The sequence below is a fragment of the Lathamus discolor genome, chromosome 4 (genome assembly GCF_037157495.1).
Source record: "Lathamus discolor isolate bLatDis1 chromosome 4, bLatDis1.hap1, whole genome shotgun sequence".
Taxonomy (NCBI): domain Eukaryota; kingdom Metazoa; phylum Chordata; class Aves; order Psittaciformes; family Psittacidae; genus Lathamus; species Lathamus discolor.
Window position 1 is genome coordinate 38487469 of NC_088887.1, and position 14601 is coordinate 38502069.

The following is a 14601-nucleotide window of genomic DNA, read 5'->3' on the forward strand; positions in this document are numbered from 1 at the left end:
CGGTCTGCATGCCTTGTTGACCTATTCTAGACAAGAATTGCTGATAATTTTGTTATCATAGAATCACAGAATGGTTTGCGTTGGAAGGAACCTTAAAGATCACCTGGTTCCAATCCCACTGCCATGTGCAGGAGCACCTTCCACTAGATGAGGTTTCTCAAGGCCCCATCCAACCTGCTCTTGAACACTGCCGGGGATGGGGCAGCCACAGCTTCTCTGGGCAACCTGTGCCGGGGCCTCCCCACCCTCACAGTGAAGTTTTTTTCCTCATACCTAATCTAAATCTACTTTTTTTCAGGTTAAAGCTATTCCCCCGTCTCTTGTCACTTGTTACAGACATCTATCCGAACCTCTAGTTTCAGAGCACCACCTATCCATTCCTGGGTTTAGACAGCCTTTCAGCAGATCCACGTCCTGCCTGTTCCTAGGCAGACACCATCTGTAGTGGCTGATTTTCCAGCAGCTTAGGTAGGACAGAGCACTAGAGCAGGGTATTTGGATGCATGGCTTCATGCCAGCCATCAGTTTCTGCTCCATTTATTTGAGAGGAATATGGTCACCTGGGCTTTCTGTACCCTGAACCTCATCACTGGTCAGGCAGGACATGCTTTACACAAGTCTGAGTAGGAAGAACAGGGCAGCAGTTTCACTACAGTCACATTGTGCCAGGGCACATGTCTCTGAGAAGTATGGGAAATGTTGCATTATCTGCTAGTGCTCCACATCTCCCGAGACGCTTCCCCCCAAAACAGAGGGAGCTGAATTGTCATTGGACCAGGAGATTGCAGTCATTTACAGCATGACCAAAGACTTGCCCAGGTCTGGGGTCAGACACCTGCTGTTATCTGTGCTTACAAGCTGTGCCTGGAGAGGGATTGGCGGCAGCAGTGCCTGTATCTGTGCTAGCACTGCACGAAGGGAGTTGTTGGAGTCTTCACTCTCTGATTCAGTGACACATCACACACCAGCCCTGCCTCTGCAGGGAAACCACTTCTGTGTACGGTGGCTAGCTTTCACTCCATTCCACCCTTCACACTGTGAGATGTAGAAGTCCTTTATAGCTCGCTGCCTTGCAAGTGCAGCTCCTCCATAGCAACACCTTGTGCTAGTGGCAGAAAAGCACAGGAAATAAACTGCTGCGTTTCCTGCTTATTCCAGTTTCTTTTGTTCTGAAAGATTTGAAATCCTATAGCTCCTCTTCTGCCTTCTTTGACCTGACTCCGTTTCTGTCCTGCAATACTTCTGTGGATTCCCCCACCCTCTTCTACAAAGGTGAATGAGAATATGGTGTAGTGCCTGCAGAAGAGAAAATTAGTAACACAAAAGAGTCCTCAACCCTTTCTTGAGCACAAAATTTCATTTTTTTTCTAGAGAATATTTGTAAATTTTAGCTCAAATCCCAGCACTCACTTGCAAGGTTGTTCAACATTTGCATTTCAGCACAGTTTCTTCTTTTCCACTTCTTTACACTTGAATGTAACACACATTTCAGATCCACTTTATGTTTATCTTGCCTGTTGCAACAGCAGTGCACTGGACAAAAGAACCCTGAAAGTTGCCATGCCTGCAGCATGGCGAAGTCTGGACAGTTGAGGCATAGACTAAGCCTGCATTACACCTCCCTTCTGCCAAGTTTGGACTTGGGGGGGATTACCTAGAAAGACCAGCACACTGACACTTTTAAAAGCCCTTTATTGTATATTTCCTCTTTTCAATCTAAGTATCAAAAGCGATGCTCAAGCTTCAATTCTGACTCAGAATTCTCTCCTTTTTCACAAATATCAGCACTTCATGAGAACCTGTGCTCCAGGTATTCCCCAGTACAAATACCAGACAATACATGACTATGGTCTGAAGCAGACCCAACCAAATACTTCTCACCCTTTTCACCAGGAAAAAGTCTCCTTGGTGACCAGATCACCACTCCCTGCAGCAGTTACATGGCAGATCCTATAGTCAGCACTGTCAAGCCTTTCCCAGCCTGGCTGAAAGTTACTTCCTGCTAGGTATTAGAATCATAGAATAGTTAGGGCTGGAAAGGACCTTAAGATCATCTAGTTCCAGCCCCCCTGCCATGGGCATAATGACTGTCCTACACTTCCTACGTCGAGCAGACAGGATCCTAGTATAGGCTCTATTTTCCTCACATCCCTCTCCCTTTCTCAGCTTTGCAGGAATGCCTCAAAAGGTGGTGACTTCCCTCTGGAAAACATTGTGGGTTTCTGCTCTCACTCTTGTCTTGCTTCACAAAGCGAACATGACAGTTTCACTGCTTTCCTGGCAGCACTGTCCACAAAACCTGCCATTTCTGCCATATCACAAATCTTTTTACAGTTTCTGTTCTTGGGATGATTACATTTAAAGATCAATAGCAGGTCTAATGGCGGTGACAGCACTTCCATTCAAATTAACTGAATTCTAAGTACAAAACCGCTGTTCCTGGCACACAGATCAGTACTGTAATTGCCTGTTTGATTAGCAGTTAAGGACCAGGACTGTTGTACAGTGTGTCTTGCTTACCTAGCTCAAACTAAAGCCTAGTGGCTTTAGAGTGGCTCGAGAAAACAGCTTGTGCTGCACAAAGCAACTCGTATTTAAGAAACAGCACACATTAGAGTGCTCAAAAGCCCCTTCAGTAGGAGTTGGAGGTCTACAGCCATGAGAATGAACAAACGCAGTACTAATATGAGAGGCAGGAACTCAAATGTGCCCTTCAAAGTAGTTAAGGCTAGCTTTAAAAAGTAAAACTAGAGCCTACCTACAGCACCAACAAGCAGCTGGAAGGGAGCTGACAGGGATGACCATCTCAATGGCAGGTCTTGCATTTAAACAAATTTTCTGGATAGTGGGGTGGAAAGAACTGCAGAAGTCTCATCTGCCCTAAAGTACAGGTGTTTTAATTGGATGGGGCCCTGAGCAACGTGGTCAAGTGGAAGGGATCCCTGCCTTGTGGCAGAGCTGTATGTTAAATGGTTTCATAGCAGCTGTACAGCTCCATCAGATGGATTTGATTCTCAAAGCAGTGCAGGTGTGTTACAGGATGTTCAATAATGAGAGAAACTGGCACAGCAACTCTTATCTATTGAACTTACTCAGATTAAATGCCATTCAAATTAATTTCAAATTACTGTAACAGACAATAAACTGGATTTCCTAGACGTGGGTAAAGCTGCAGCATGTTAATTCAACATGAAGCAGTACCCAGGATCACCACAACACAAACAACTTAAATCCCTCCAAACCTGACATTCCCAGTAAACAAGGCAAATTAATTCAATGAGCAGATCTTCCCTGGTAGTGGAATAAATATCTCCCAACAGTAAGGAAAGTTCAGCACATTAAAGGATGACAAGATGAAAAAAGCTGTTTCCATTCACATTGCTGTAGTCCAGAAGAATTCCTTTTACAAGAGCAAATGAGTTTCTAAAACAGTAGATAGTTCAAAAAAAGATTCCAGACAGAGATTAACTTGGTTTAACTATACTCATTATTTGGTTTAGGAAAACTAGTTCATACAAGGTGCTCTTTCAACATTTGCTTCTGAAAGACAATTAAATCTAAACTGTTACAGACTTGGGCCCAGTGTCACATATAGGAGGCTGCCAGCACAAACTCTGTTCAGCTGAGCTAATAGTAAATACAAGTAGCTACACCTATGAAGCCACAAAGAATAAATGCATTCCAGAACAACTGTTCTTTGTTTTATTGACTGGTTGAAGCAGGAGTAGAAGCCAGGTGTATTTCAATCAAGTGTTGGTCCACTCTTATCATCAAAAAGAATTATTTTTTTTTATAATAACATCAACACAAATGGAAGGAATATGAAGCATCATACTAGGAACTTTCAACTGTACATGACATGAGACCATGATCAGACTGGTGCTACTTCAATATTTATAGACTCTCCACTGTACAGTCCAGCCACACTAGTGTTATTTACCTCCAAATCATTCAAGTTCTAGGCAAAGGATCCTTCTGACTACAGCTCACATCTGAGCCATCAACATGAAATCAAAATGCCATTTGTGCCGCTAGGATTGCAGTCTTGTAGAAATAGTTCTATATTTAGTATATTACTAAAGAATAATTGCTATCCTCTCTGAAGTTACATATAGCCATTATAAATATTTACATCAAACATTTACAACTGGTTCATAATATACAACACAACAATTTCGCTATAATTTCTAATCTTCCAGTGTAAAAGTTTCAAACAACATGTTGCTATCATAATTGCATCTGGTTTGCACACAGTCACAGGCAGTACAGGGTATTTCAAAAACTCATGTTACATGATAAAAAAAATGGAATGATGTTACTTTAATAACAATTACCTTGGAGACTGTTGTTGGTTTGTTGGGTTTTTTTTAAACAAGCAGTTTTCAATTTCTAAACCCCATCTGGTGCTATTACTAACATTTAAAATAAGCTTAAGAGGAAAAAAAAAATACTTAGAAATAAATACACCTTTAAAAAATTCCACAATAAACCATGTCAGGATATTTGTTTTCCAGACAGTTTAAAGGAGACCTTACTCTTCATCATTTCCTTGCACTGAAACAGAGTGCAGTTCAATCCATTCTTATCTTCTGATTTGTCATCCTATAAATAATGCTGTCGTAGCCAGGATCCATGTTCCAGAGGTTGTAGGAGATAACTATCACAGCTAAAGCAAGACCTATCATCATCCACAAAATAATGTTGAAGATTACAGAGTAGTTGTAGTTATATGGGTAGGCAAGGTTATATGGATTGTCTGGTTCACTCTGAAATAAAGAGAAGATGTATTACTTTAAAGTTAGCTTGCATACAAAACAATTCTGACTACATCAAAAAATTTGAGCAATATGAATACGTGAGATGCGGTTTTGTCTACACAATCCTGATGCTAGGGCACAAAATGTAAAAGTGATTACGGTGCCTGACATTAATGGAATCCAGAACAAGCTGACAGAAGCCTCATGAAATTTTGTTAGGACGAATACAAAGTCCTGCACCTGGGACAGGATAACCTCACAGGCTGGTGGGGACTGACCACTGGGCAGCAGTTCGGCAGAGAGGGACCTGGAGGTCCTGGTGGACAAGGTGCACAGGAATCAGCAGTGTGCCCCTGCGATGATGCGAGGCAACTGCACCTTGGACTGCAACTGGAGCGCAGGCAGCAAGTCAAGAAAAACAATTTTCTCCCTACCTGGGAGACAGGCCTTACATGCACTACTGCACTAGGGAGAAAAGAGCAGACATGCAAATTCTAACAAGACATAAGGGAAAAATATTTTTACAGTGACAATGGGTAAAGCTTTGGAACAAGCTGTCCAGAGAGGCTCTGGGATTGCCACCCATGGACTTTTCAAGAACTTGGCTGGACAGGGACCTGAGCAGCCCAACCTAACTCCTAAATTAATCCTGCTTTGAGCAGCTGGTTGGACTAGATGATCTCCAGAGGCCCTTCTTCAACCTAAATTAATATCTGATGAAGTTAAAATCAAGACGGGGAAGCTGACCTCTTCACACCCATGCCTAAATCGGTTAGTAGTCTAGTCCTTACAAAAAAGTTATGCTCAAGTGAAGTAGCGATGCAGTTTGGATTACTTCTAACAAATGAGATACAGAAAAATGTGCATTTACTACCTGTGAAGACTGGAGAATTGAGCGAGTCTTCCTTATGCTGGGAGAATTAAACGCCTTTACAGCTACCACTTCTACTACTGCATTCCCGCTGTACAGATTAAACATCTCGTCTGCAAACTGGAAAGCAAGAGTGATTTAATTTGAAACCTGAACTGTAGCCAGGAATTAAGTTTTGTTAGCAAGATGTCTTACGGTTTAGTACATCAGCTTCAGGAATAATGCTGGAAAGTTGTAAAAATTTACACTATTTCAGAATTGCACACAGGAAGTGCTGACTCACCTGGTTTACAGCATCTCTTTAAACTACCTCAAACACTGTTCAGGAAACTGGAGCTTAAGACTGCTTTCTGGGCTGAATTCATTCTTTCATCCCTTTCACAAAAGGCCCATCAGCACATAGCTTCCCCATTGTATGTCTATCAGTTTCAACAAAATATTTCAGTTCTCAGCCTTCCACTGGGAAATTATAAACCTGAATAATTCAGTCTGGTCTGAAGACTAATACGTCTAGTATTTAAATACATCTGCTTAACTGCAAAGAGGACAAAGAGTAATGTTTAGAGAAAACAGTTATTTGATTTACTGGCCAAACTTATTTGGCATTATTCACACTTTCACACTTTTCCATCGTGCTTTTGAAAATCCCAAGATTGACTGGTCATAATAAAGATTTTATCTAACAATTACCTGGTAAAAATTTACTTTGAGCACACTGATAGATGAGAGCAGTTACTTTAGAGGCTTGGAAATACAGATTTGTACAGCTTTGTGGGGATGGGGAAAACTAACCAATGCACCCTGAGATAAAGAGATTCCCACATTTCTGAGAGCAAGTTTTTGCAAGACCTACTGCTGGTTTTAAATGCATGATATTTATTTAGGAAAAACAAATATACCTAGTCATGTTTCAATATAACCCTACTCATTTACACAGAACATCTAACACATTGTAAAATCATGTCAACACTTTCCAGAGTGACAAGTTGCAACATTCAATTTTGTAACTGAACAACAGCATTTTGAAAACCAAACAAAAACAAGCATCAGGCAAGCCATCACTAATGAAGTAACAATTCAAAGCAGAAAACAGTCAATAAACTAACTCCCTTGTAATTAACACACAAAAAAATATCTCAGTATTCCTGTGAGTTTTGCTCATTAGGTAGAAAGCATACCTTTTGCAAAGAGTCTACAAGAATTTGAGAAGCATCCTTGAACTGCTGAGAGTCTTCCCCATATCGTTTTCCAACCTCTTCCAAACCAGAGAGCTCCAGAGAATACAGGTCTGGAGAGTGATCTTTGGCTAAGTGCTTGTGTCGAGACAGCTTTGGCACACCATTCAGGGCAGAAAGAAATTAAATCATACACAGGTTACTTTAAAAACACATTTCACAAAAATCAGTTTGCTACTGGGACTAATCCAGCCTCACTTTCCACAGTCACATTCCATATTGATAAGCTGGCAAAAAATTCTGCTCCCTTAACTTGAAGTCCACAATTTTCCTATTCTACAGAAGCAAGAAGATGATCATCATGCAGCATCTATTCCTAACATGAGGTTATATACATGTAATATAGAGCTCTACTAAAAAGAAACATTATACTTATTCACATCAGAATCTTTGTTCTGTAATTGTTGTAAAAATAAAATTTGGAGAAAAAATAAAAATACGTAACTATAATTCTTAGATACTACTAATCCCTCTGCTGAAGCCGGCCCTTGCAAAACTGAGTAGGTTGCAACTTCTACCTTGCTGTAACCCATGCACAGAAGTATTTTACTTAGTATTATCCTATTGTTGTAAACCCCAACTAATATAGTCCAAATTATCTCAAAGGACAGGAGTGATGTTCTTGCACTTCTACAGGTGTGAAGCTGCAGCACTGACATTTGCCTGCACAAGAGAACAGTCTCTGAAAGCAAGGCATTTAATCTGCTCATATCTTCCCATCTACTTTAACTACATGATTTCTAGTTTGAAGACACCACATTGTCCTACCTCATTTTCTCAAGAGCTCTATTTCTCTCCATCAGACCTTCAGCTAAAGTGAACTTTCAGTTCTTAATGCCTCTTTCATTTTAAGTAGCTGAGGACTGCAGCATAAAGAAAGAAAAGAAACAACCAACCCCCATAACCAACCTCAAAACAAACCCTAAACCACAGCAACAAGACAGTAGCTTCTTAGTAAAAAGACTGTAAGAATTACAAGTTTGCCTGTCTATGGGAACATTTTTATCACCATCACTACTCATGCCACAAAAGTTACCCCAGTCTTTTCAGATAAAATGTTATGGTGATCTTCTGAAGTAAAATTGTGGCTAGGGCAAAGAACATGTTCTTAACTACCACTATACTTATCAACTAAGAAAAGAAGGAAAGCCCTAGCAAATTCTTCATTAATTACTTCCTATGTCTTTAGGTATGGAGAAATACCAGCTCAGAATTCCTGCTGTTCTCACTGAACACAATACAAAAGAAATTACAAATTATGAAGGGTCCCATTTTCTTCCACCAGTGAAAGGGCTGATGAAAACAGCTTGAGAATGCATTATTTAAACTGATGCAGCCAACTGATGACAAACTGGAATATATATCACTGGTTGCCAAGTGTCCTGGCTACAGCTTCTATACCTTTAAAGGAGATCGCTGAAGTTTTTGACAAAAGACAGGGAAAGTGGTTCAAAAAAACCTTACCAGGCTTGCAATATCATGTAGGACTTGTAGTTCTGACAGAAAAAGCAAGTCAACCTGGGGGAAGAGGCAGAAAGAAAGAGACAGGTATTTCCTTTGGTGAGACCAAAGTTAGGGAAGTCTCATTTTGTTGCAAGGCTCAGTATTTTACAACAGGTTAAGTCTGTTACAGCATCAAAATATGCTAGAAGGAAATTACTCTTTCAATAAACTTACTTACAAAAACGAAACCCCAAAACCTAAAAGCTTAGTTCCTTAGTTCTTAGTTCCCACTGATTAAAAATTTTTTTTACCTCGTTGTTTCTGCTGAGGGAGTTGAGAGGAAGGGAGCCAAGAATGGAGTTGTCCTGGAATAAGCGGTTTCGCAGTTGGCGCAGTGTGACAGACAGATCTTCAAATACAGAGTTTGCCTTACCCACCATGTACACCCTCTGCAGGAAGAACACCAGAGAGAGTAGTTTTCAGTTTTTCCAGTCACTCATTAATAACCAATCACACTTGCAATCCCTCTCCAATGCAAAATATTTCATAAACCCAATTGCTTTTGGTCCAGCCACACAAGTGGAAAGCGGTTTATTATTTAGAACATCTGGAATCATAAGTGAAGCAATACTCACTTCCTCACTGGGGGCCAGCTGCAAGACCACAGGAGTTTCCTCAGAGAACAAAGTATGAATAGCATTTGCAACACTGTCAAGACTGAAAGGAACGGCCTGGAAGACAATATTTAGTTAGATTTTTGATAAAACAGGGCCTAATGATATAAAAGGAGATAATTTGCTTAAGTACAGAAGTCTGGAAAAATAAGAAAACCTCTTTTTGAGCAAATGTAGATACTCACATTCTCAATAGGGTAAGAAACCCCTTTCACAGGCAGTGCCAGCTTGTCCACTCCCTTCACGGTTACCAGCACAGTAGCTCGTGGTCTGTGAAACAGATCACCCACTGCAAGGCCAGGCCAGGAAAGGTCCTATTAGAACATAGTAAAAAAACGCTTGTATTTCAAAGGGAGAAAGCGAGGACCCCTCCCCAACAATTACAGCAGAATAACTATCTTGTTAATATCTCTGTGCAGGACAGCCTGTTCGAAATTTCATGGGGGAGCAAGTTAATACTAGAACTCCTCTAAAAAATGCTGTCTCAAGTTAACCATGAAGAAATTGCTGGTTTAAAAGGTGCCAGTAACTTAATAACAAAGTCTACGCTGAGAAAGCATTACACATACTGGATAGATCAGGAGCTATTTCCCATAATTAGATTCAATATATCATAGTCTGTATTTAATAACTGAAGGCTCAATTAAAAAACAACCACACATCCCGCACCTTTTCCAAAACATCACAGAAAAGGATTTAGGCACATTAAAACACTAACATCTTCATATTTTCTGTACTAGACAGAAATGAGACACACACACACAAAGGGAAGGAAGTATCAATCATAACAGCAACATACTAATCTAAACCATACAAATTTGCATAGAAAACATAGAAAAAAGATTCCTTAGTAGCTTACTGCAGCTATGTATTGGTAAGAGCACCTGGCTGGTTTATTCAGGCACAAAATACAAATTCATCCATTTAGAATTATTTCAGATTTCTTCACCTGTGTAAAAGACGTATCTGCTTGTTTAAGTTTTATGAAACTGTTTTATTTGGATTTACTTGGATTTCAGAACTACATGTCATTGACATCACAATCTGTATCACCTCAAAGAAACAAAAGAAAAATCTTTAAAAGAACCATCAGGGACAAAAAAGAGGTTCCATTTTATCTTGCTTTAGCAAGAAGAACATTTTAGGACTGTTGTTCAGAATCCCCAATGTAATGCAGCAAGAATTCTCAATTGTATGTAGTGCACCTACTGCACTGCCAATTTATGTTCCTAGACTACAGCCTCGATGTAAAGCTGAGTGTTTGGGCCCTCTGATATCCTCCATACCAAGGTATGCTGCCTAGACAGTGATCAATGCCTTAGCGACAATGCTGGTAACTTTCAGTTTCAGAGCTTCACTGAACAGAGAAATTAAAACACTTCCTTTCCTGCCTGCTTCTAGGATTTGAAATAATACTAGTAGAGAACTACTTCTAAAGGATGCTATGGACCCATCGCAGCAAATGAATTCTATGTTTTGTCAAAGGCACAGAGTCAGTACTGAAACACTTTTTTCCATAAACGTATCATACCTCTGCATGACCAGTATGACAAAAGTCAAGCGCGCAAAATGGGCCAAACCTCACTGTTTTCCTGGGTGTCTTTACATGTAATGCACACAATACCATCCGATGTATTGTTTTTTTCTTTATAAAATAATCAAAATAGACTTCTTGGGAATACTATTCATAAGAGTGTGTTAGTAGTTTAATGATAAAAAAGTATAATTAATTGACAAGGTATTTTCAGACAAATTCCAGGACACAGGTTAAACAGACCTGCATTCAAACCAGACTTACAGGACCTTTTGCCTAGCTGCAGTATAGAAAAAATGGGAACCAGCCTCCACCACCCCCCAGCATTGTGAGCACATCCCAGCTTGTGGCTTTGAGTATCTAGGGACACCTGGGTATCACACTTTAAGATTCTGCTTCAACAGCTGCTCATCTCTGCTGAAGCCCAGCAAGAAATTCAGTAGGCAAGACAGAATCAATCCAAGGGCTCCTACTCATGTGGCCTACTTTAAATATTAGTACAGCTATATTCAAAAACCTGATTTGGGAAAACACTACCCCAAGATAAGTTTTCAAGTCTCTGGGTTACTTCCTAAATATCCATCCTACTTGGTTCTTATTATCTCTGCTCAGCACACAAGCTTGCTGAGCTGACAAAATGCCTGCCCAGCCAAGCCGTTTCTTACCATCTTCAGTGTAACCAGGTGCACAGCCCTACAGATAGCTTGTAGGCGAGAAGTGACTATTTTCAACAGATTCCCAGTATGTGACCATGGGTGGGGGGATACAGCATGTGGGTGGCTCTCAGAGGAAATTAACAACAGCACAGTAAAGACTCACAGGCATGCTTCCTTCTATAGCTGATGATTCAAATTAGCTGGCTAGCACAGCCTTTTGCTGCTCATATGACTTGGAAACCACACTCTGACAAGTCACACATTCCTCAAGACAAACATGATGAATTTTATATATTCCAGCACATGACAGAAGATCTGCATTTTAAGTGAGCAGGTCTGTTGTTTTAGAGGCATTTCGAAAATCAAGAACTGAAACATACCTCTTCAACAGAAAAGCCCATGGACAACGCAGCTACATCTGGGATCCGCTCGCCAGGAATGGGCCAACTTCCATCTCGAAAAACAACCGACTGAGGTGATCGTAAGACACTAAATTCATCTCCACTTACACCTGAAAAACAAACATTAAAAGCCATCAGAGTTCTTGAAATCTAATACAACACAGAAAAACACGGTTTTCATTCTTTCTTCCCTCTCACACCTAGCAGTTTATGCAATGCAAGTAATGCGAACCAATCATTTTAATGCTCTAGCATACAAAATAAAGTTTCTATACAGCAATGACTAAGGACATACAAATCCACATTAACAAAACCAGGGCAATTACTCAAGCAATAGCATAGCACACTTCTGCATACTTACTAGCGGCTTGCAAGCAGTGTTACAATTCACACCTGGTAGAACTAACCCTCAGCAGAGTCAGGCAGACTCCAACATCCTGTTAGCTCACAAGCAGCATCAATACAGCTCTGCTTGCTTCCAGGACTGCTTGGTTTACCACCTCTTTTCATGCAAACAGCCTGAGCCACTGAACCCAGAGCCAGGAGGATCAAGCATTTTGTCAGTGCTGGTTTGAACAGAGCACTGCCAGGAACAATCTGGCATCTGCAGCACAGCTCTGATGTCTCTGCTCTGCCTTCTCAACCACATGACGTTGTGAGACATCTTCCTTGGATGCAGTACTAGACCTAAGCTAATTGTGTGAAGTCACAGACTGCAACACTTCTCTTGCTGGGTTTTCACTTTCAGAAAGTCAAGAAAACAAATATTTGCAGGCTCTTGAAGTTCTAATTATACACTCAGTCTGACTGCATACTTCAAAAAAGATATATATAACAGTATACAGAAAATAAAGGTATTTTCTCATACGATCACCGAAAACCAGTTACCGATACAAGCAGCTACATATCACAGTTTTCCAGGGCATCTGCAAATCTAAAGGCTGCTTATAAAAATAATGCAATAGTAAACTGATGTGTTGTGCAGTTGTAACCTTCCCTAAACAATAATTTAACCAATGTGACCTTGAAGATACTCTTTTAAAGCCTGGCTCATGATCATGCATACAAATGTTGACAGTAAATCTGAGCTATGTTATGATAAACATACTAAAGGAACAAAGTACTGCAAGGCAGGCCAGGGAAGGGTGGCAAAAGGAAGAAAAAAGGCCAAACCACTCTAGTGCATACAGAGCAGATTCAAGCATTCTCTGGTTTAAACTGATGTGTCAATTGGATCAGCTGCTATCAACTTTAACAGTGCATCGACCCGCATTTCGAAGGACAGGAATGTTTGCAAACCAATTTGTTTAAGAAGGAATTTACAAAATTGCTACAAATATTTTTGCTCAGCCTGTAGGATTCCAGTCCACTCCCCACAGGGCTGTAAGAGAGTCCCACGTGTTACTTAGGACAAGTTGGCTTAACTTGGGACAAGATTGCTTAGGTGGATGGGTAAAATTAGAGCATTACTTTTCTCAATGAAATTTGCCTTGCTCGACTTGTTCAAGATCTCAGTGATTAAAACTGAATTTGAACTTGAGAACACAAGCCTTTTCTTCAGATACATTATAACTGCTTGACCACAATACCCCACTAGGCCACAGAAGTGGTTAAGTCTAGAGAGTAAATTCTGAGATGCATTTAATCCTGTACACTGTTACACACACACCCACAGAACACATAATCAGACTTTCACCCTGCCAAAGTTGTACTTCTAGAGAACTTCACCTCTCAAAATCCTTTGTGAGCTTGGACTGAAGAACTAAGGCATACTGACTGAAAACTATTTGTGGGGCCTGGAAGCCTTAAGTACAGACCACAAGCTCAACTCAAAACAAGTAACAGAAAGCCTTCAGATCAGCAAAACATGAAAAGTTGTACAAAGTAACATAACGATGTCTTCACAAACCAAGTAGATAAGGCCCTTAATGACATGGTTTAGTGGTGGCTTGGCAGTCCTGGGGTAATGGTTGGGCTTGATGAATTTAAAGGTCTTTTCCAACCTCAACGATTCTGTGATTCCATAACACATCCCATAAAGATCTATGCTAGAAAGGGAGTGTGAAGTCTTCAAGCACAATCTTTAGAGAAGCCGGGGTGGGTGTGGAAATAGGGGGCAGGGAGATGCAGCAAAAGACTGCCCTCCGCTCCATACCTCAGTGCTGAAGCTGACAGACAGACAGACACATACGTGTGGGAGAAGTCCCGGGTCTTTTCCCCACCTACAGCGGGCGGACGGGTCTCTCCGTCCGCGCTCCTTCCCCTTCCTTCACCCACATCGCTCCCGCACCCCTTTCCTACGGCTGCCGTCGGTCTCGCTGAGGCGCGCAGCCGCCCCTTTCCCCGCAGCGGCCAGGCAGCCCTTCCCGTTCCCCTCACCCCCACGCCCAGCAGCAAGCTAGGCCAGCGCTCCCCCACGACGGCCGAACGCCGCTCACTTACCGGCAACACAAGCCGATGTGACCAGCACCGCCACCTCCAAGGCCCAAAGCACCCCACCGCGCCACACCATGTCCGCCTCAGGGCCGGCTACCGCCGCGCTAAGAGGCGCCGCTGGGAAGACGCCGGGCCGCACCGTCGGACCGAGACCCCCAAGCCCCCACCCCCTGGGGAGCACTGACAGCCAAGCACCGCAGCCAATTAGCAGGGAGATTGGGGCGGGGAGGCGGAACTGTGCAGGAGTGACAGGAGGAACTGACCAATCAGCAATGCAAGCCCACCCCCTCCTTGTCACGGGGTGATCAGTCAGCTGAGCAGCTGCCCCGCCCAGACGGGGGCGGAGTCTTAATTTGAATGACGCTTACACTTGGCCAATCAGATCGTGAGAGATCTCTGCACCATTTTCCTCTCCGCACTGTGGGTTCAGAGCGGAGCGGTGAGAGGCGGAGCCTCGCCGGGGCGAGCGGACAGCTGATCCGGCCAATCGGAGCGCGAGGGATCGGGCCGCGCCCCTCCCACTGCTCGGCAGTTGGACGTTTGGCAGAGGCGCGGTTGGATAGGGCAGCCTCGGCGCGGGGGGCGGGAAGAGCC

General features: G+C 42.1%; 1 protein-coding gene across 1 annotated transcript; it reads right to left on the bottom strand.

The window, feature by feature from the left end:
- Window positions 1-3679: 3679 nt before the first annotated feature.
- Window positions 3680-14196, bottom strand: ATP6AP2 (ATPase H+ transporting accessory protein 2). The gene is made up of 9 exons (XM_065677136.1): window positions 14014-14196; window positions 11551-11681; window positions 9166-9294; window positions 8942-9037; window positions 8618-8755; window positions 8328-8381; window positions 6807-6956; window positions 5632-5748; window positions 3680-4766 (listed from the first exon to the last, which is right to left on the bottom strand). Exons 1-9 carry the CDS (start codon window positions 14081-14083, stop codon window positions 4572-4574), a joined length of 1080 nt encoding a protein of 359 aa, XP_065533208.1. The 5' UTR covers window positions 14084-14196; the 3' UTR covers window positions 3680-4571.
- Between the last annotated feature and the right edge of the window lie 405 nt (window positions 14197-14601).

What these genes read in the sequence shown, in the direction of transcription:
- ATP6AP2 (XM_065677136.1), bottom strand. Translation starts at nt 14,083, where the DNA reads ATGGTGTGGCGCGGTGGGGTGCTTTGGGCCTTGGAGGTGGCGGTGCTG. An exon ending in CACATCGGCTTGTGTTGCCG is followed by an intron (nt 11,682 to 14,013) that starts GTAAGTGAGCGG and finishes TTTGTTTTTCAG; the next exon opens with GTGTAAGTGGAGATGAATTT. An exon ending in TACATGATATTGCAAGCCTG is followed by an intron (nt 6,957 to 8,327) that starts GTAAGGTTTTTT and finishes GGTGTGCCAAAG; the next exon opens with CTGTCTCGACACAAGCACTT.